We start from the raw sequence: 22,689 nt of genomic DNA on the forward strand, positions 1-22,689 counted from the left end.
TCCCCTGTGTGAAGGGAGAGACTAGGAGGGCAGCCAGCTTGATCTCCTGCCCCTAGAAGTGGGAAACTGAGGGAACTGTGCAGAAGCTGCAAGGCGACCTGTGCAAATCACAGCGGAGTGATCACATGCTGCGAGTTTACATTTTAGGGGAGGGAAACCAAGCAGGGGTTTTGACTTTCATTCTCTGTGGGAAAGCCAGCGTCTCTGAACTAAACCTCTAAGTAATGACCTGGCTCATGAGGTGATCCCCAGTGAAAGGAACCAAGTGGAGGGTCCGAAGGGAGGAAAAAAGGTCAGGTTACAGAGTTCTGCAGAATCGAGCATCAGGCACAGAAGGGGGATGATACTTTGATATACATTCTAATGAAATCAAATCCTAAGTTTTTGCGGAGCCAGCTCCTACTTCCTAGGGCCTGACTTTCAGGAAGGTGCGGGGCGCTGTGGAAAGCCATGAAGAGACGAAGCAGCACCTGAGCTAAGAGCAGACCTTCCTAGGCACGAGACGTGACAAGACGCAGCAGTGTGGAACAGTCTTCCAGACCTTCCCCAGCTTTCCACAAAGCAGAGGCGCATGGTCTCCTTGCTGCACTTTGCCCCGAAGACACCCACCACCTTGCTTTGCTACATAACTGGGATCCCGTCAGCAGCCTGCCTAAACACTGCACTTCAGGACCCACGCGGTCTGGTGCTCCCTTTACAACCTCAACTGGAATCGGAGCAGCTCTCTGCACAGACTAACAACTACAGGAGGGTTGTCAAATTTGGAGTCAGAAAACCTGAATTCTGGAGAGCTAGCCTCATAGTGACTAGCTAAAGACAATCGCTTCTGTCTTTATAAAAACAAGTGAATATCTGACCCACAGGATTACTTGTCCTAAGGAAATGTACATTTATTTGGAATTTACTAAGTAGCTCTCATGCTGAGTACTTAAAAAAAAAACCTCTATTAAGCATGATGATACATATTAAAGTTAAGTGCTATGACAATAATTACATAAAGCACATCATTCAAAAACAGGGTGGAGTTACAAATCTATTAGGGTTTAATTCTGAGAAGAAACTGGTGAAAGGTTTCATTTGATTTGATGACTTGCCCCACAAAGTTGTCCGCCCCACAGAAAGGATATATCAAGCTTCATAAAATCCCTAAAACGTTCTCATATAAATCTTACCCAACCCTCCTACAAAAAAAAAAAAAAATTGCTGCTGGAGGTGGCTTGATGTTTTAGTAGAGAAAGGAGCAGGTTTGGGTACCAGCACCCATCCAGCTTTCACCATCTGTAACTCTTGTTCCAATGGATCTAACACCCTCTCTGGCTTCCACAGGTATTCCATACACGTGGGCCATGTGCACTTAAACACATACAAGAAAAACACAATCGCTGGGCAAACGTGGAGCACACCTTTAATCCCAGCACAAAGGAGGCAGAGGCAGGTAGATCTCTACTGAACTCAAAACCAGCTTGGTCCACAAAGTGAGTTCCAGGACAGCCAGGGCTTCACAGAGACACCCTGCCTCAAAAAACTAATAAACAACAAACAAACACTTGGGTCTAGAGTTGGCTCAGAGGTCCAGAGCACTTGCTGCTCTTGTAGAGGACCAGATTTAGCCCCTATCCACTATAGGGAGGCTCACAGCCACCTCCAAGTTCAGATCCAGGGGATCCGACGCTCTCTTCTGACATCCGAGGACTCGAGGCACCGTGCTGTATATGCACACATGCAGGTAAAACATGCATACAGAAAATAAATCTAAAAAAAAAATCACGTCATCAATCCTGCTTACATTATAATGGGAAATATTGGACATTTCTCTTGAAAACCTTAGGTGTAGACTATCTTCCCGGCAAGCAAATCTAGACTAAAAAAATTTTCTTTCTCTAAGGCTAATAAAATGAGGTAAAGCAAATATTTTAAGTCACACAGCAAACGGAAAAGTTTAGTAAAAACTTATGAGTAAATATTCTTCTCTGTTCTATGGTGGTGGTGCTGGCACACGCCTTTAATCCTAGCATGGGGAGACAGAGGCAGAGGGATCTCTGAGTTCAAGGTGAATCTAGTCTAGACAGAGTTCCAGGTCAGCTAGGAATACACAGAGAAACCTTGCCTTGAAAAATAAAGAAATAGATAAATAGGTAGATATATAAATAGTCTTTATGATTCATGGGTATAAAATCATTACTGTTCTTTCTCTAAGAGCTAAGAAATTAAAATAGTCAGGCATGGTGGTGGACACCTGTAATCCCAACATTTGAGAAGTCAAAACATGATGAGAAATTTAAGGTCAGACTCAGTTACATGTGAGTTTGAGACCAGCGTGGATTATATAAATCCCTGTCTCGAAAATGGTGGCTGGGCGTAGAGACGGGAGACAGGGAATTAAGGGCTGGTCAAACAACTCAGCAGGTAAAGGAGCTTGCTGAGCAAGGCTGACATGAGGGCAATGCTCAGGATGCACATATAGGCTGAAGGAGGTATGCCGCTCCCAAGAGCAATCCTATAACCTTCATACACATATCACGCACACATACAGCATAAGTAACAAATTACTTTTTAGATTTAAGAAACTGGGAAGAGAGCCCAGTGGTGAGACTGCTTGCTACTTTTTCAGAGGACTGGAGTTCAGTCCCCACCTATTACTGGGTGGGTGACAACAACCTGTAATTTGACCTACAAGGAATCTGATGCTCTCTTCTCACCTCCAAGGGCACACTCACACACGTGAGCGTGAGCGCACGCGCACACACACACACACACACACACGCACGCACAATTAAAAAGCAACTCCCAGCATATAATGAACATAGAAATCAACTCCTGTGATCTGAAGTTCATCATTCTCCTTCTTCACACTGAGAGCCCTTCTAGGGCAAACTCCTCAAGCCAGAAGCTCCAGAAAGGTGCTGACCAGAGAGTAAGGTGCAAAGAAGACAGCAAACTTATTTTGATGCTTTTCTTCTAGATCCTGCCTTTGCTACAACCTCTTTGCCACAGCCAAGGGATCAGTGCTCTGGGGTGAAAGGCAAGCACGCAGGCAGAAACCAGGCTAGAGGAGTTAGAAGAGAAAGGCCACTAGATAAGGCCATTTACAGGAATCCCTGAAAGCCATGCTTACGAGTCTGTAATTTTTCTTCTACAATAAGCAAATGAAAACTCTGTAGGAGAGTAACAGGGTAGAGTATTCTCCCAGGAATAAAGCTGGCAGACGGGAAACTGGAGGAAAGGTATCATGAACTCTTCTATTAACTAGTTTTCTAAGCATGGGGCTGAAATCAATTGTTTCAACATTCCTCCCTTATCTAGAAAACAACAACAAAACAAATACAATTTTATAAGACACTGATTGACCTGAAGAAAGTGATCATTTAATCCAGCAGGTAGAAAAATTAAAGAAAGCTGTGTACTGGAGGCTAAGGTTAGAGTTCAGGGGTTGAAGACTCTAACCTCTCTTATGCCATGAAACAAACAAACAAACAAGCAAGCAAAACAAAACCAGTATCTCTCAGTATCATTCCTTAGACCAATGAGATGTTTTTCCCCCACACTTAGTCACAGGCCCATAAATCTCTACACACTATGTTATCTCAACAGACCAGATCCCTCTTCTATCAGACCGCTGGTAGCGGAGCAAAGCCCAATCAACCACATCCAGCAAAAAATAGAGCAACATACTTCCACGAAATGAAAGCACTTCCCAGCCACTGACGCTAAATATATAAATTCTACAGAAAGCATAAAAAGAAGCAAGGACGCCACCAACAAAACATACCATACACTGGGTGGCAAGAACTAAGAAAGGTCACAGCAGGAGTAAGACAGACGCCTAAATCAGTGGAGAGAGTCTACAAGAACTACAGATATTAGACCACCACACTAGGGGCTGAGAGCAGAGACAGGGTTTATCAACATCCTCTGAAGGATTAAACCACAATCTCTTTTATTCCTCACTAGGACACTGTCAGAAGTTAGTGATCCTGTGACCCACCCTATTTGAAAGTTAATTCACCCTTTCTCAGTTCCTCAACACAGGTGGTTTTCTGTTGTAGAAATACCAACACTGAACTTATGCAACTCAAAACCACAGTACTTAAAAATAAAGTTATCCGGAGCAAAAGCAAGGGACAAAGGTCATTTCTAAAAAAAAATTTAGGTATTTACCACCCAACTTAATGTTCACCACTTTTTATGAGATTTCCTTGAGGAAAAAACACGTGGACCAAAATATCCAGGGCATTTGTGTGATTTTTTTTTTTTTTTTAAAAAACTGTTTCCTTGTCCAGAGAGGACAGTTAAGACATTTCCTGTGGGCCAGCCCCGCCCTGCTGGGTGAGCAGTTTACAACCACACTGAACCCTGTTAGAAGAACAGCCTTTTGTTCAGGGTGGGTCTGGGAGAGCAGTCCACCCAACACTATCTTTCTGATACTTTCCATGGCTGGACGCTTTTTCCTGAAACTACACAACATGGACAGACTAGAGGCTAATGATGGGCTTCAGACTGAATCCCCCAGGAGCTTCTCCTGAGCCCAGGCGGGAGGGAAAATGAAGCATTCTGGGCTCCTCAGAGTCTAGAAGTGTAGGGCTCCTAAAGGACCTAGAAAATGAATGTTTTCTATTTCACTACTTGCAAGCTCCCTCACCTAAGTTTTCAAAAGAAGAAAATTCCACCTTCAAAGATTCAAGGAGTTGCGACCAAAGACTTAGCTGATTCCTTACCATTAACGACCTACCCATCGCTTACGTGACTGCTGAAGGAATACCATCTAGCAAATCTTTAAAATTACACCCTGTTCTGCCTCATTAAAAGAAACATTAAAAGAAACAAAACAAACAAAAACAACAACAGCAAAAACCAATGCTGTCAACTACTCCAGGAGACAAGTAAACCAATGAATGAGTGTACCACCCTTCCCAACAAACTAGGGCCAAGCTGCTTGCTTCCTTACGTCCTGGAAGGAACCACACTGAGGTCACAGAGTTAAAATCGGAAACATACAGTCTTCTAATATTCTTTACTATCCTAGAGCTGTTCCTGCCTATTACGTGACGCTAAAGACTCCCAATTACAAGCTCTGTTTTTAGCTGCAAACCTTTTCCCCCCCCTTTTTTTTTCCTGAGTTGCTGACCAAGGCCTGCTGGCTGGTCAGAGCCGGCCCAGGGCTATACAGGCAGAAACACAGCACTTATTGCATTGCCAGAATCCGGGTCTCCATAAAAACGTGTGCAGTAAAATACTGGATGCATTCAATCTTGGGAGTCTGGCACAGACTCCAGAAAGTACCTGTAATTGATCCAAGTAATCCAACCCATAGCCCTGGAATACCAATAAGGGGCTTTTATTATAAATTACACAGCCCACCAAACTGATGGGAAAGCTCTCCCCCAACACAAGCCGTCAAGAGTTAAAATTAGGCTTCGGAACTAAAACTGTAATTTACCTAAGACTTAAGAACAAGAAGACCACTCCCTCTTCCCCTTGGCTATTGTTCTACTGGACAGGGGTCTGGAGCGGTGCACTTTACACCTTTAAGTGTTCCCGGAGTTAAGAGACTGGGGGTAGGGAGTTAAAGAGGCGGTCTGGAGCCAAATGCATACTAATGGATCTATTAACATTAATCTCCTAAAATCCGAAGGGTGTGTGTTTCTGCATGTGTGTGTGTGTGTGTGTGTGTGTGTGTGTGTGTGTGTGTACACAACTGAAGGTGAGATACCTGGCAACTAGAGCCTAGAACCAAAAGGGATTGGAGAGAAGGACTCCAAATGGTGGCTATTCTAGAGTCTGGAGTAGTGTGAGCAACTGCTTCCTTTACCGCCTCAATGAGGTTCTCACAGCCAACCTGAGGCTGTGTGACTGCTCTCTTCACTGGGTTTACAACCATATGGCAGAAATAAAGCTTCAGAAAGCACCAGGATCCCTTCCGAACACCCCCAGGCAGGCCTGGCCTTTGGCAGAGAGGACTTACCTTGGAGTTGTTTGAACCTCCCTTCAAGTTGGTTGTAGTTGTAAGGCACCTGTCCGGTGTAGGCCGGCGACAGCGGCCCGGAGATGCTGGATGTCCTCTGCAATTCCATTATGCCTGACCTATCGTCCAGGCCGGCTGCACAGTAGGAATCCGCTCCGGCCCCCTCCTACCCCCATCCAACTCCAAGCAGCTTCCGCGGCTCCGCTCCCGCCCAGGAGAAAGGGCTGGACCTCAAGCCAGTCGCATTCCGGTCGGTCGGAAATGGGTGCAGCGTGATCTGATAGAAAGTTGGCTGCAGAGTCCACCTTAGACCGGTCGAGTTACCACCCCAACATCTAATCCCCTATGGATTTCCTTCCTTGTGTGGCCCTTGCCTGGAAGCTAGAAATAAGTTTCCCGGGAGGGAGGCGGGAGGGGGAAGAAGGGAAAGAAGGAAGGAGGCACGATCCTACTGGAAAATATTTTAAATATGGCCAACCCTAAGCACGCTGCACTCCTGCTCGCAGAGCAGCGCACACCTCCCGCCTGCCCGCCCGCCCGCCCGCTGCCGGTTTGTAATTTAATCGGGAGCTGCGGTGAGCTGCGCGGTGATGTCACCTGATTAGCATAACAGCAATGTGGAGGAAATGCAGGCCGAATCGCGGGAGGGCGCACGCAGGCCGACCCTGCAGACCCAGACCCGTGCGGCCAGGCCCCAAAAAGCTGCTGGAATTACAACATTTGGTTGAGCGGCCCCGCCTAACGGAAAAGTCAGCGATTACTATCATTTGAAAAGGGGTGCAGGGCCCAGAGGCGGGTCGGAGCTCCGCAGCCCCAGCCGCTGTGCACCTGGGCGCCGGCAGCCACGGCGCGGGCGCCAACCGCGAGTGCGGCCCAGCTAGGCGCCACCGTATGTCAAACAAAGTCAGTCTGGGCACCCTGCAGGGTACAGCCCGCAGAAACGAGAGCTAGGCCCGCTGGAGACTCTCCTCCGCAGACAAGCTGCCATTACTGCATTACATTTCCGAGGTGATGAGCCCTGTTAGTAACTCTATGCAAGGGAGGTTTATCAGAGCACCGCGGTGCAAAGCATTGTGGGAGGAAGGTACACAGGTAAACACCTCCCAGAATCCCCTATCCTGAGAACTTTACATGCCTGTGGAAGAGAACAGCAATCGCCTTTAAATCGAACTTTGATTTGTTTACCGACACCTCTAAACTTTTGATTCTTCCTAGCTGCTTCTCTCACCCACATCTACCAAAAAGAAATCCTATGTAGAAAATAACATGATCAAAATGCATCGACAGGAAATAACTGGCTCTGATCCTATCCTCTTCTACTTTTCCCCTCACAACAACTGGCAGTTAAACTTGGCGTTTCCAGCTTGAAACCCGGTAGCAATCACTGCACAAAGTAATTTTCAGCGCACTGATGCTCGGGTCTGTGGAGACAGGATGGTGGATCCCAAGATAAACTAACCTGGTCTGCACATAAATTCCGGGGCCATCCAGCACTACACTGCAAGATCCTAATTCAAAAATTCCTCACTAAAGGACACCAGTGTGCACCGATGAGGTAGCCAGAACCTCACTTTAATTCACAAGATGATGCATCCTGACCAGGGCCAGAGAGAATGGCAAAGTCTGCTAACAACCCACTTCTCAGCAGTCCCAACTTCTTTTAGCAACAGATGTGTTTTTAATAACTACATTGTCAACTTTTGGCTCCCAAGGCAGGTCCAACCGAAAGACATTTTTACATTCAAGATGTAGATCATTCTAAAGCCCTTCTGTTTCTGTCAGTGAAATTGAAGCTAGACAAGACAGCAAAACGCTGGGTTTTGGAACACACTCTTGGTCTAAGATTCTCAAAGTCTAACTTTGGAGACAGTCAAGCTTCCTCATTACCCCATGGTCTTATAAGAAACCTTGGACTCTCAATCTCAGCTGTTAATACTGAGAAATAAAACCTGTCTCTATTAAGCCATCAGAGCTGAATGTATGTAGCTTTCGAAGCTCACCTCTCCTTACTCTCTCTCCCATCAAATCAAGACTACAAAGTATAATGGGGATTATTTCAAGGGGGATCTTTATTTCAAGGGGCCTACTTCACTGTTAAATATGCCAATGATATGAAGAGTCACTCTCTGATTGTCCAGCAATAGCATCAAAAACAAGGTTACAAAGTGATCTGCCCGCTAATAACATTTTCTTTTTTTCTTTTCTTTCTTTCTTTCTTTCTTTCTTTCTTTCTTTCTTTCTTTCTTTCTTTTTTTTTAATTTTAACCCACTTAGGGAAGAACTTGTGACTCCACACTCAGTGATCATCCTCATAGGCTCTCTGGTACGGGGAAGTACATTGAGTGAGCTTTCTAATTTAGCCAGGTTACATGCAGTGTAATGGAAAGGCGAGGTGTGGTATAGTCACACCCAATCCTAAGAGCTGAGGCTACACCACACAGAGTGAATGGATCTAAGTACCAGGAAGAAAGGTGTTGAGGCCGAAGAAAGACATCCATTTGGTGGGACGGGGCCAAGCGAACATGGGACACAACTCTGCAGGCCCACCTGACCAACTCTGGGCAGTCAGCAGCTGGGAGAAAGTCAAGAAAAGCTGGAGACATGACTTCTCCACTGTCAGCTGGGCTGCATTTATAGAACTCCAAATGTGCAAGGTCCACATTATTTTTTAGAGGATTCAAAATAACTGGGAGAGTTGCTGGACAAATAGCATGGGGCAAATTACAGGCAAACAGTCGAATACTGAAGAATACATGAGGAGTTCAGAGAAGAAGGAGGCCACACCTAGTTCGGAAGCACCCCAGGATACGCTGGCATCTGGACTTGTCCCTGGAACCCAGGTGGAGAGCAATTACCCTAGAGAAAGGATGAAGCATCCTTATACAACTAACTGCCAGAGGATAGGACAGGCAATGTGGCCGGCAAGCGGGAAAGGGAGCACAAAGGAGCTGTCAGTTTGGGAGAGAAGCATGCAAACAAGCTAGAATCAAGCATGGGCTTGGAGAATTTTGAAACAGAGGAGAATTTTGAGCCCAGAGGAGAACAGCATCTACCCTGGACTCCAGCAGTGATTAGCCTGGTAGATAAAAGAGACTGAAGGCAACAAGACTCCGGGGTGATTACTGCAACTGCCCAGGTCAAAGGAGCCATGAGGGTGTGGCAATAGGGTTAAAAAGGAACAGACTGACGTAAGAGTTCACCTGAAGAACTTTGGTAACTGATCGAATGTGGGACGTTCAAAGGTTAGTCAAGAAAGCTTGGCGTTAGGGCTGGCTGGGGGGGCGATTAAAAAGGAATGATGAACATTCCCTTCTGGCAGGCCAACTCGGAGTCACCTGCAACACCACCGGGTGACATGTCCAGAGTGGTCGAGAATGGAGAAGTAGAGGTCAAAGCTGCAGATACACTCTGGAGCACAGAGGGAACAGTTGATTTAGGGGGGATTACATCGAGGAAGGGAGGAATAACACAAGCAGTTAAGGAGGGATCTGGGGAAGATGTGGCCTTGGGAAGAAGAAATCAGTGGATGACCGTAGCTTTAGCTCAGGTGTACTTCTGTCTACATTCAGGGGTGCCACAACACAGCCTAAAATGGAAAGAAAACCACCAGTGCATACACAGAATGAAAACCAAAAAGGGGAGTCACCCAAGGAGGAAAGGAAAGGGACAGCATCACATGTTGCCAAAGGGCTGGGAAGTGAGACAGACAGTAAGCCAGGGGTGGATCAGACCAGTGGGTCAGAACCAGAAAAGTCTGGTTACCTGAAGGAATAAAGGGAAGAGGTGACACAAACTTGTAAATGACATCAGAGAGACAGGCGAAGAGACCCTAAGCAGGACCCAGGTAAGCCTGATGTCTGCAAAAGTTTCAGCCAGCCCTAAGTTGGCACAGGTAGACGAGGAAATTGAGAAAATGGCTCAAGGGTGGAGCCATCAGCCTTAGCCAAGAGGAGGCAGAGCTTTGGTCAGGGAAAGGATGATGTTGTCAAGAGGAAAAGAACTTACCAGAACCTTCACTGTACCTGAATGAAGCAAAAGACCCAAGGTCTAGTCCACAGTTTTATTTACAGTGACCTCAGAAGTAATATCTCCGGGATGTTAGAATGTGGCTCGTCAAAGGGGACATTAAAGAGAAGAGTTTCCAGAATATTTACCCATCTTTCTGCCGTAGCAGAGTGGACAATTTTAGCTCATCTCATCTTTTTTTTCTCATCTAAACAGTGCCATCGCTCACCCGGGTCAGGGGGTGACTCCGATAAATGGCTGTGCCTGTCTTCTAACTGCAGACAGCTTCCAAGGTGAAGCCCAGACAACTGCGGCTGGCAAGGCAGCTACAGGAAGAAAACAACTCAAGCCTCACAAAGGCTGCGCCTGTGAGAAAGGGTATGGCCAAGTTTGTGCAGTGATCTGCAGACAGAAGCAACGAGAAGCAACGGGATATTAATTAGTAAGAAATTAGAAGAAGGGCATTTAGTGCAAGGCTCATCCTGACATCCAAATGTCACCAAGAAACTTCCTAATTTTGTGCACTGGCATCTACTGAGAAAGGTTGATGCCAAGGCAGTCTTTATCCATAAACCAAACAGGTTAGAATATGCAGTCATAAAAATTTCTGTATATCCTAAAAGTGTTCCTATGTGACATGAGTGCCCAAGTCTGGGTTCAATGTCACAGCTTTAGTCTCAATTACAGTCCTCATATACAATGATCCTTGTGGTGGTTTAAATGAGAACAGCCTCACAGGCTCAGGGATTTGACTGCTAGTTGGTAGAACTGTTTAGGAAGGACTGTGGGGTATGGTCTTGTTGGAGGGAGTGGGACACTGGAGGGTGGCTTTGAGGTTTCAAAAGGCTAAGCCATTCATATCTCTCTCTCTCTCTCTCTCTCTCTCTCTCTCTCTCTCTCTCTCTCTCTCTGCCTTGTCCTTATGGATCAGATGTGAGCTCTCAGCTACTGTTCCAGCACCCTGCCTGCTTGCCATGTTCCCATTCTCCAATGATGGCCATAGAGTTACCCTTTAGAACTCTTTAAGCTCAAAGAAAAAAAAAACCCTCTGAGTTTCCTTGGTCACAGTGTCTCTTAACAGCAATAAAAAGGTAACTAAGACAGTCATAAAGCCACCATCAAACTCTGTAGCTTACAAAATGTTTTCATGAACTGGGTGCATGCGTGACGTTCACCTTTAATCCAGCACTCAGAAAACAGTGGAGGTAGATTTCTGTGAGTCTGAGACCACCCTGGTCAACACAGAGTTCCAGGCCAGACAAAGTGACAGAGTGAGACCCTCTTTCAAAAACTGAAAACAAAAGTTTCATGTCCATTTTCTTGTGTGACCCTATGGTGGTCTCCATACATACAGCACACGTGCATAGCTGGTGAGTAGCAGAGCCAACAGGTCCATGCCCAGGCTGACCAAGTCCAGTACGCTCTCCAGATCTTCATTTCTTCAGTACTCTTAGGTTATCTTATCAACTAAGTAACGGTCTCTAAGCTTTTTAGAAAAGCTGGAAAGCTATAGCAAGGTAAGTCTAAAATCCACGCGTCTCCACACACAAACCTCCACCACATCGGCTTTAGGTCAGAGTTCGACACATTCTTTACTAGTTCACACAAAACTTGCTACTTCGAGAGCTCTGTTGTGAATGGGATTTGTTTTATTTGGTTTTGTTCCTCTTTTCATACTTGATGGATCTGCACACTAAGATTCTGCAGGGTTTAGTGCGTACACTGTGAATGAGAACACAGGCGGTGAGATTAAGCCTCTGCTCTGAGAGCCTTTGTGCTGTCCTGGGGTGGGGAGATGAATGCTTTTCCTGCATCACACAAACGCGAAAGCGTAAACTCTGGATGCTCATTTCCTGAAAGTCCAAACATTAACAAGACTGAAGATGTCCGGGAGAGGATGGCCAAATGCTAGATTGTGACAGGCATTTGTACACATCTAATCCCAGGATTTAGAAAGCCAACCCCAGAGCTGAACGAGAGAGTAAGAAAATGAGGTTTCACATAAACAGTTTGGCCGAATTCTTTGATGCTTTACACTGTCGTTTCCAGATTTGCCTTTCAATTTTTTTTTTCTTTTTTTAAGGCAAGGTTGCGCTCTGTAGCCCAGGCTGACCAGGAATCCAGTGGTCCTCCTGCTTCAGCCTCCCGCGCGCGAGGCCTACAAGTGTGAATCACTATTCCCAGCTGCTACCATCAAGTTCCTGTGACAGGCCATCCCAGACAACGTCCCTGGAGCTTTCCTTTCGGCAAACACAAATACCATTACTAGAATCCTTCTTCCATGACCGTGTGGGTCCGGGAAGCAGGCCCAAGTCATACCACTCTTCCACAACCTGGGACACCTCTCTACCTGGCTGCCTCCAGCCAGTTCTTACTGCCCTACCTTTTTGGCCTACCTACTCCATTAAGTAGTCACAGAGCCCATTCCCTTCTGCTTACCTCCCCCACTAACAAAATCACAGTCAAAATCTTCCTTTAGAGGCAGACAAGATGGCTTGGCAGGTAATAGTGAGGGCCTGCCTGATGACTTAGGCTCAACATCTGGGGCCCACATACAGGAAAGGGACAATCAAGCCCCATAAATTGTCCTCTGACCTCAATATATGTGCTCAACCATGCGTGTCTACGCACATGCATGTGCATGCACACACACCCTTCACACACATAAACACACAGAGAGAGAAATTTAAAAAAAAACAAAACTCTTTCTTTATTACTACCAAACAGTAAAGCATTAAAGCAAGTTACAAAAGACCCATGTTTTACAAAGGCTAATAATCCTTCTGGGCCAGGCAGTCATATTTGTACCTTGGGATTAAGGATTTAGGAAAACTACAAGAAAAACTGAAAGAAAAGGTAAAGGTATTTCTCCACTGGTAGCAATGACTAGTTCTGCTCCTTGGAGCACGGACTGTTCTCATTCCCCCATCTTCCTCCCATGCCCTTCATACACACACAACAGAATCTGAAATGCCAGAACACAGCCAACCTAATCCCGCCCATTTCACCCTCTGTCTGTCTCCCTCGGTCTACTGGTCGTGTCAGAAGTGACCTCACTACCGCACAGCAAAACAGTAAGTTACACTAGTAACAAGCACCAAGGTGCTGGGAAAGGAATGCAACCTCCCCAGCCTTCTACCCTAACCGAACTGATCCAAGTCATTTCTGATCGCACAGGCAAACCTTCCTTATATGGACAAAAGAACACCCCAGTCCAGAGGCCCCACCTTTGGCAAACAGGTGTTGCTAAGCTAGTGAATGTATTACCAGTTGGCAAGAGACCTGGGCCCTCCCTCCAGGTACTCTGGAAAGAGAGAGGTCTGAGGAATGCTAGAGAGCCAGGCCTGCTCTTTTGACCCACATAGAGGAGGAAGGGCAATGCACACTGGTGGTCAGAGCTATGGGGATCGAGTTTTTGAGGGGCGTATGGGGCAAGAGAACGCACAGTTCCTGGGCAGCATAGTTTGAAGGCGAATGAGAAAGGGGGATATAAATCCATCTGGCCCTGCCCTCGGGTATCCACACCCAAGGTAACTTTTCCAGGAACTGTAAAGAGGAAAGGTGAAGAAACCACACTGAACAGGCACTGGGAAGGGTGGGGAGAAAGAACCAAGAGTGTGACCAGGCACAGGCCTTAGCATCGAAACAGGGCCTCAAGGGGAGCGGCCTACGGCCCTGTCCACCTCCGTCCCAGCAGCCCTCCCCAGGCCAGTGTGTTCTCCTCTGCAGGCAGGGAAGTAAGCTTGAGAGATGCAAATAACACGCCGCCAGCGACAGGCCAGCAAGGGCAGAGCGACAGTAAGCATCAACAACTACATCTACACCTGGGTTGTCCTCACTGCTGGGAAATCTAAGCAGAGTGGTTTTCCCTACATAAACGCCCTACATTCCTATGTGATTTTCATGTTGTTCCTGGCCAAATCTGCCAACATGCGTCATGCTAATGAGAATGCGGGTCGCAGGGACAGGGAGCATGCGCAGTATCTCCACGACGCAGTCAGCTCTTCCTCCACCTGAGCTTCTGATGATTTCTCAGCGCGATAACGCAGGTTCCTGCCCACAGGATTTTGCTCGGCAGACATTGAGTCCAGGGTCTAAATAATTCACGGATGGCTCTGTCACTCAGGAGCAACAAGGCACGCCAGCTGCCTCTTTGGTGGAAGCCAGGCTCCAGGTTTCAATACTCTTAGGTACTTCTGAGACCCTCCTCTAGAAAATACCACAATCCTTTTCTCTTTATTTTCTCCTGTTTTAATCAAGGTAATTCATTGCTGGTAACTTCCAGTGCACCTGTTTTGGACAGGTGCCCAAGCAAAGGAGCAGGAAGAATGTGGTGTTCCCAAATAAGCTCCCTACTCAGGATGCTGGGAAGACAGGGGCAAAGCAGCAAATACAGCTTGCCCTGGCTCCTCAGCACCCTCAAACTGCCTCAACCTTTCCCAGTCTGCCCCTGGTGCCCCTTCTCCTCTCAGTTTATAATCTAATGATCCTTCAGGGACAGCTCAAGACTATCACCTACAGATATATAATCTACAGCCCCCCCTCCTTCAGGAAGGCTTCCCAGATTACACCAGCTGTGACTGTGATACCAGCTGGCTCCTTCTCAAAGAGCCTAACACCGGAAGCATCAGCCTCCCTTCTGGCACCTACCACCGTCTTAGATTATTACTTATCTCTTCTTGTGTGCCAGTCTTGTCCACTTAGTAAAGAGGAAGTGTACCAATTCTAAAACTCAGGAAGAGCAAAACATGGATTTTACTATCGGCTTCTGACACTGGCTGTGTAACCATGAGCTGGATCCTTAGCTTGGCCTATAGTCTTCCTAAAACCAAGAAATCTAAAAGAGAAGAATCTCAGATCTCCTAGATATGGCGTTCTTAGAAATATACTTTGAGCTTTCAGGGGCAAGGTTTCACAGTGGAGCTAGCTCCATAGGGCACACTGCAGAGCCTGCTGTACCCTGTGTAACACGCAGGTCTGAGCTAGTCCCACACACTGCAGAGCCTGCTCTACCTTGTGTAACACGCAGGTCTGAGCTAGTCCCACACACTGCAGAGCCTGCTCTACCTTGTGTAACACGCAGGTCTGAGCTAGCCTCATGGGCACACTGCAGAGCCTGCTCTACCCTGTGTAACACGCAGGTCCACACCTCAGTCCTTCACATTTGGAAAAGAAGAGAACTCCTCAGGTGCCAGAAATTCCTTTTCAGCATCCACCTATCTAAGCCAATCATCCTTAGCTACACATTATAAAAGCGAGGTATGAAGCTGTATGATAAAATAAGCGGCTGCACATACTGAAGGCTGCACAGCAGGCCTTCTGGCTCCTGCTGCCTCTTCAACAAGCCCAGGGCAAACAGAAAGTACAGAAGAAGGAGGGGCGGGGACTTCGCACAGGAATCCAATATGCAAAGTAGGCCCAGGACCTAAAATTCCAGAAAGCTCATCTTAATCCTCTCTTCTGGTGACCTTCCAGAACCCAACAGCACCAGAGAGCCAGCCAACCCATACTAAGTAGCAGAGAACAGATCACCTGTGTCCCTTCATGCTAAACTTGAACCAGCTCAAAGAGCTTCCATCTCCAGACATCCCCCGGGCCTAGCTGAGGAGCATGGGTCCCTAACACTCTACTGTTCAAAGACCCCTTCAATCAGTTTTCCATCTTGACCTGACCTTTCCTGTATCGTTCTTAGCAAGTCCAGAGGGAGCTTATCATCTTTGTAATTGCCATCTACCCAGAAAAACATGATGTGAAACCCTAATGATGCCTTTTCTCTTCTACCCACCCATTTCTTTACTCAAGTCTCAAGTAGTCCAGGCTAGCCTCAAGCTCCTATGTAGCTGAAGAGGATGTGGATGTTCTGAACCTCCTGTTCCCATCTCTGAGAGTGGGGATCACAGGTATGAGCAGCCATTTCTGCTTTATGCAATTCTGGGGGTCCAACTTACGGCTTTGGACATGTTAGGAAAGCACCAAATTACACCTAGTCTCTCCTTATACCCCATTTAAATCATCTTTTTTTGTTGTTGTTGCTGTTGTTTTTTTGTCTGTGTAGCCCTGGCTGCCCTGGCACTCGCACTGTAGACCAGGCTGGCCTCGAACTCAGAGATCCGCTTGTCTCGGACTCCTGAGTGCTGCCGGTGCCCTCTTGCCTGGCCTTAAATCATCATCAAAGCTCCAGTAGAGGACATGCAGGACCCGGAACTTATTTAGGCTAGTGGAGGAAGGTCAATGATCCCAGCACATGAAAATATGAGGTTCTTCAAAACCTAAAAGCAGAACCACCATGGGGTATAGACATCCCATGTCTGGGAAAGCGCGCACGTCTCCGAAGTATTATTTACACCTCCCTGTTATTGTAACGTGACAAAACAGTCAAGAAGTACCAGAAAACCCAATATTGAGTCAATAGAAGAACAGATGAAACGTGGTTTGGGAGATAGTTCATGCTTACCAGGTGAGCATGGAGACCTCATTAATTTGCATTAAAAAGCAAAGCTGTAGTGTGTATTTATAATTCTAGTGGGGGGGGATAGAAACAGATGGATCCCAATCAGCCTAGTTGCCAAGTTCCCACCCAATGAGAGACCTTATCTTATCTTAGACAAGAAGGTGGGCGGCACCTGAAGAATAACACCCAGGGTTGATCTCTGTCCTCCACACACATGTACACACGTGTGCACCCACAGTCGTACACAACAAAAAGGAAAGAGGGTGAGTTACACACACGTGTACACTAGGTTATTATTCCGCTTTAAGAAAATGAAATCTTGTCACAAGCTACCACATGGATGAACCTTGAAGGTATTACGTTATTCAAATAATAACGTTAAAAAAAAAAGCCAACCAAAACTAAGAAAACAGGCTCACGTTTGTACTCAAACCTACGCCATCCAACGGTCCACTGCAGTCCGCGCTAGTCTTTGGATGCAAGAAGACAGCCACCGTCGTGGTGCACTGCAAACAGATGCCCCCTGGAGATGACGGAGTCACACACGCTGCAGTACAAGTTACAGGAGCCCGTTCTGCTTCTGAGCAAGGAGCAATTTGTTGGTGTGACTATCCTGGTCCTGGGCCCGTGTGAAGGGTGGTGGTTTTGCGGCCCACATTTATGTTATTCTTCAGTCCATCTCCAAAGTCCTGGTGGCTTACTGCCAAAAATATGTGGGTGAGGCCTCTAAGAAGGAGATCAAAGATATCCTCACCCAGTATGATTGGCCCCTGCTTGTAGGTGACCCCTGTCGCTGTGAGTCCAGAAAGTTCAGAGGTCATGGTGCCCATGCTCAACACCAGAAACCCTACTGATAAGCCTATCTCAAGAAAGATCAGGGTTCACCCTTGTAATAATAATAATAATAAAGCCTAGAAGAGTACTGCTGAGCTTACATGAAGCAGTGATCCACCTCATGGAAACACAGAAGCTGGAGCGTGCCTGGAGCTGGGCGGAAGTGGAAGTGGAGAGTGACTGGCTGGTTGTCCCTCAGTTTTACAATATTAAAACGGTGCGGACACCTGCTCCATAACAGTGTGTGTGCAGTTAATACTAAAGAAAGGGACACTTTCGGTCATTAGCTTTAAACACAATTAAAGAGTTTCGATAAAGACAGAGGGAAAACACACTGCCGGGCAGGGGATCGAGAATCACATGCTCCTCACGTGTGTCCCCAAAGCTGTCAGCCGATCCCTCTAAGTCCTGTTTTCCAACCTGAAGAAATGAGAACTTCGCTGGGAATCCTGCCAAATCTCATTTTTTATAACAAAAGGCCTCATAAATTAGTTATTGACTCCAAACGGCCTCCAAGCCTGCTTGGAGAGCTGTGAGTGAATGCACTCATCAGTCATAACTGGTGTCGGGGCCGTGAGCTCTACAATGCCAGCCTTCATAAAGTGCCCAAAGATCTTCATTAGTCAGTATCTATGAGACTGACATCCCAAACACAAGAGACCAACTGATCCTTCAGCACGGCAGCAACCCATCATATTCAAACAAATATATATATTCATTCAACAGTGTAGTTGTGTGTGCATGAACAGAAAAGCTCGTGAGTACACGGGATTACCGTGGCAGATGTTAGGTTAGCTTTCCTTACTCTGAGGGTTTTGTAACACCCCATCATCAACTTCTCTGAAACACTAAGACCTGCCCACCCAGATAAAGAATGCCGGTATCCCATCCAAGTGGGTTCCTACATAATTTGCTATTAGGGATAATTTTAGGGCATTAAAGGCTCATGAAGCAATGGCTCAAGACTCTTACTGATCAAAAAAAATTATACTTGTAGTTGGCCTACTGTAGATTATGGAGGGGCAAATGACCAAAGTCCTTACACAGGGAAGAGGCCTGTAATTTCAAGTGATTACGATCAGTTCCACCAGTCCTTGTTAATGACACTTTACAACAGCCTGCACTTCTAACTCATCAAACAAAACAGTAACAAGAAAAATTTCCATGCGACTTGAGTAAGACGCCTAGATCATTTCTCATTTCATCCTTCCATCCTCCAAGGTCAAAGGCTGCTACCATCGTCTGCCAACACACAACCCACTCCTCACCCATTACATAGAAACCACTGTGAAAGAGGCCAAAATTCACCTTAGTAACAAAACAATCTCAGCTCGCTGACTCCTTAGGACATCTCATGCCACTGGATCATTTTCTGTGCTGGCATTTAACACCCAGGGTCTTGAACATGATGGGTAAGCACTTTACATCTACACACCGGCCCTCCATAGCTTCTAGTTCATACTGTTATGTCTTTTAAATGCTTGGTATAATAAATGTCTGCTGTTTTCTGAGAACCCCCCTCTCCCTATATGCTGGTCTTGCATCTGGGCTTGATAGTCAGATACAAAAAGAAAACACACTGTGCTTCCTGACGCACGCCCGAGAAGGGTTTTTATAAGGGCGACCACGACAGATGTCACAAATGAGACACACAAGCTATCATAGAGTCTTTCTCAAGTCTCTGAAATGAAGTAATTGTGGGGAGAGGAGCAAGGTCCTTCAGGAATTAAAGGCTGTCTGGATATCTGTGGAATACTAATACCAAGAAAGGCAATTTACAAGAGGGCTGGAAAAGGCAAGTCAAAGGCACCACAGGCTTTCACTCTGCCTCTAATTTATGTGATCAGTAACATATGCTGGGGCAAATTAAGGACCTGATGCACAAAAATCTCAATTGGAATATGTAAAATGAGGACTAATACCTCCTATCAAAGACTGCTATTAATACTATAAACTGTTTACAATGCTCTCCAAGATGAATGAGATCCACAAATTTTAAGTACTATCAGTGATCTCCTGGGAATTTATTCATATTCATTTTTTATCTTCCTCTGATGCCAAACTACAGCTATCTCAGCAAAGAGAAACTCACACCAAAGGGTCAGCATGTTCCAGCAAGAGCTAGGCTGTTTGACTCGGATTTTTGTACACTTAGTATGCCCCTCTGTCCCTCTTCCTCCAACCACAGTCATTTGGCTGGGAGAAGGGGAGAAAAATCAATGTAGCAAAAGTTTAAAGCATTTTGTTGTACTTCTTCTTTGAAACGTTTTCTCTCAAATTTAGCAGCATTCAGGATCATTATAAGAATAACATGCAAACCTAAAACAGAGAAGGCCAAGTATGGAGATTATGCTAGTTTTTTTTTTCAATAAAAATCAAAGTCGGGGGCTGAGATACAGCTTGATATGTATCTCTCAGTGGTAAAGCATGTGCAAGCCTCTGGGTTAGAGCCACCAAACTGCCAGGAAACAAAATGTTTAAAAATTCCAAACCCAAAGGTCTCCTTCAGGGCTTTTCCCACCTCCTGAAATAAGGATTGAGCCACAAATGCCCTCTGAACACCAAAGCAAACAAAGCCAAAGGTCATCTGTATCGTTAGGACACCAGCACACGTGCCCTTCAAATGCTTTCAATGCTTCTGCCTTCCCATAGCAATTCCCAATTCTGCCACCTCGTATTAAGATAATATTCTCAGTAACATGTCTCCCTCAGGAGGGAGACAGAGCTCGATCTTCCAAAGATTTATTTTCAGCCTGGCATGGTGGCACATGCCTTTGATCCCAATGCCTGGAAGGCAGAGGCAGGTGTACCTCTGAGTTTAAGGCCAGCTTGGTCTACAGAGTGAGTTCCAGGACAGTCAGGGCTACACAGAGAAACCCTGTATCTGAAAAGAAAACCAAAACAAACAAAAAAAAGATTTATTTTTAAGGTGAAATGTGGCATGCTACTGGTAACCTTACACATGCTGGTGCTGTGTGCGTACACTAAGCCAGGCACTTCCACAGTACTGTGACTTCTCACGACGGTCCCACAAGATACAGTTCCTGTCCTGTAGGAGAAACTTACCTACTCCCTCACAGCCAGGAACTGGCAGAGCAGAGATTTAATGGAGAACCAGGACCCTAGGGCCACTCTCCCTTAGCATAAGCCTTGAGATGAAAAGTTCTGAATGCCTGCCAAACCCAGAAAGGTCTGGAAGTGTTGGCCCTAAGAGAAAATCCCAATGGCACCTGCACAGTCAGACTGAGACTCTCTGAGTTGGTACCATTTCTGAAGGCTGCAGAGAGTACAGACCAATGAGAAAATGGGTGTAACTCTAAAACAGGGAAGTAAGTATATCCAAATAGTGGCCTTTGTTGATTTATTTACCCTATCACCTCACAAAATCCTCCTGTGCTTCTAACACCTAGCATGCCTATAAACAGAACCAGGCTCCTGGTCCCCCTTTCTCTCTCTCATTCACTCCACAACCCTTGCAGAGCAAGTCTGAGGTTCCAAACTCAGCAGTTGAAGACCTGTTGTTGGCTGAGGAGTAGAGTGCCTTTCAATACTATTTCAGATTTGGAGGTGGGGTTTCCAAGGCTTGTTTCACCACGGGGTAGGGGGTGGGGGCGCTCATCTCCAGATACTGCTGCATGCCAGGAGTTGGATCCAGTACTGTGGTTGGTAAAATCAAAAGGAACTGTCTCCTGAAGGAGCACAACAGTGTCCTAAACACCTCCCTCCCTTGGCCTCTCCTCTGTCACTCTGAGATTAGATGTCAGACCCCACGACTTCACGAGCCATTCTCAGATGAACTGTCAGGGGCATCAGGCACTCTGGAGATGGGAACTTCAGGAAGGCCTTCTGTTACAAATGGGGCGGCTCCATGCCTTCCACGTGCTGAGCTGAACCACCCTTCTATGATAAGCAGCAAGCTCGTTGACTTTTCTGTCCACTCCTATACATGACTCCCTTCTACTCCCTCAGCCTGGAATCCCTTCCACGTGCTGACACTGCCCCTCCTTTGTGAGGACAGAGCTCCTCTCAAGATGGCTGACCTTTCTAACGCTAACCCGGTGCCTGGCACAAGGCAGACACTAAGTATTAGTACATTCACCCCATTCACTAATAAATGACTAAACCAGTAAGACTCTGATTCATAAAGCTAATAAATTTAAAAAAAAAACCCCACTTCGCTGTACTTTAAGATGCACCTGTTAGAACAGGATATTCTAATGACATTAATAAAATCTAATTATTTGACCAACACCGGCATTTTAAAACGTAGAGAAGAAATATCCCAGCAGTCCACGGAACACCAGTCGCCAGCAGTTTGTGAATTTGAAGCAGGTGCACACACACAAATGCCTCCATAAAAACACATTAATCTAGCAATGAAATTACTAATAAAAACACACTTATTCCCGGTAATGTGATCAAAAAGTGCTTCTTTCAAAATGGTGAAGCAGTTACAAACCAAATCAACTGGGATGCTCTGAAGTCTTTCATTTAGTTTATAGAACATTAGCCTCCGCTGTAAAACTTAGTTTGAGGGTGCCAAAAAAAATTAAGATGGCTTCCTAAATGGGGGAACATTCAAAAAACAAAAACAAACAAACAAAAAAACACCTACACTCGGGAATGCCTGAAGATGACAGCTGATTAAATTCGCCAAGAGAACTGCACACCTGCTAAGACTGTAGTTGAGTTTTAGGTTTCACACTGATATCAGGTCATCCTTAAGCCCCTCCTCCCCTCCATCCCATATCTCTTAAAGCAGTCTTGAATACCTCTACATTATTTACAAGCACCCATGCCAACACTGGCCTTCCTTTGGATGTCTGGAACCGGAGTGTAGTTCCATGAAAGGTGTGCTTAGGGGCCCGGCAGCAGAGCAACTGGCTCTGGGTGTAAACTTGTGTACGGCGACAGCAGACATATAGAGAGCTAAGTGATTTGGTGTGGAAATTTATTTCTCCAAAATCAGTACTACAGTTTCAGGACCCATGTCACAGATATGTTCCTGAGTAGAGAATAAAACCCAACCACGGGGCAGAGCTGGCTAAGTTGCATATTGTTATTACTGTGGGTTTAGGACAGTCACTAGATTTTTTTTTTGTGTGTGTCAGCCACAAGAGGAAAAAGGCTTAATTTACACAGTAGCTAACACAATGACCATACATACACTCTGCTCTGCTGTGGTTTATAGCAGCCTGGAGCCAACTGCCTCTAGCTATTATAGCAGAAGGAGCTATTCTAGGGACCCAATTGTAATATTCCATCCCTGTCACGCTTGGCCACTACAGTCACCAAATGTCTTATGTCCTTGTCACAGTGGAGAATTACAAGAGGAAAACAGTGGCTACGCTTGTGAGAAGGAGCCATTAAATTCTTAAACTCAAATCAGACCACGGAGGTGCACACCTTTAATCTTAGCACTTGGGAGGGAGAGGCA

The 22,689-nt window shown here is 46.0% G+C and overlaps 1 protein-coding gene and 1 pseudogene across 4 annotated transcripts in view; one reads left to right on the forward strand and one right to left on the reverse strand.

Moving 5' to 3' along the window:
- The window catches only part of Sptbn1 (spectrin beta, non-erythrocytic 1), a 166,079-nt gene that overhangs the window by 89,268 nt on the left and 54,122 nt on the right, over window positions 1-22,689 (reverse strand). The window contains exon 1 of one of the 4 annotated variants that reach the window (XM_048427542.3): window positions 5,963-6,486. The exons of the other annotated variants lie outside the window; for them this stretch is intronic. Within the exon in view, the coding sequence (XP_048283499.3) occupies window positions 5,963-6,071 (109 nt within the window). The 5' untranslated portion in view covers window positions 6,072-6,486. Of the gene's footprint in view, window positions 1-5,962; window positions 6,487-22,689 lie in introns of those variants that run through there. 4 annotated transcript variants of the gene reach the window in all.
- LOC125395861 (small ribosomal subunit protein uS9 pseudogene) lies at window positions 13,718-17,272 on the forward strand (annotated as a pseudogene).

The sequence above is a fragment of the Myodes glareolus genome, chromosome 8 (assembly GCF_982192425.1).
Source record: "Myodes glareolus chromosome 8, mMyoGla1.1, whole genome shotgun sequence".
NCBI classification, from domain to species: Eukaryota; Metazoa; Chordata; class Mammalia; order Rodentia; family Cricetidae; genus Myodes; species Myodes glareolus.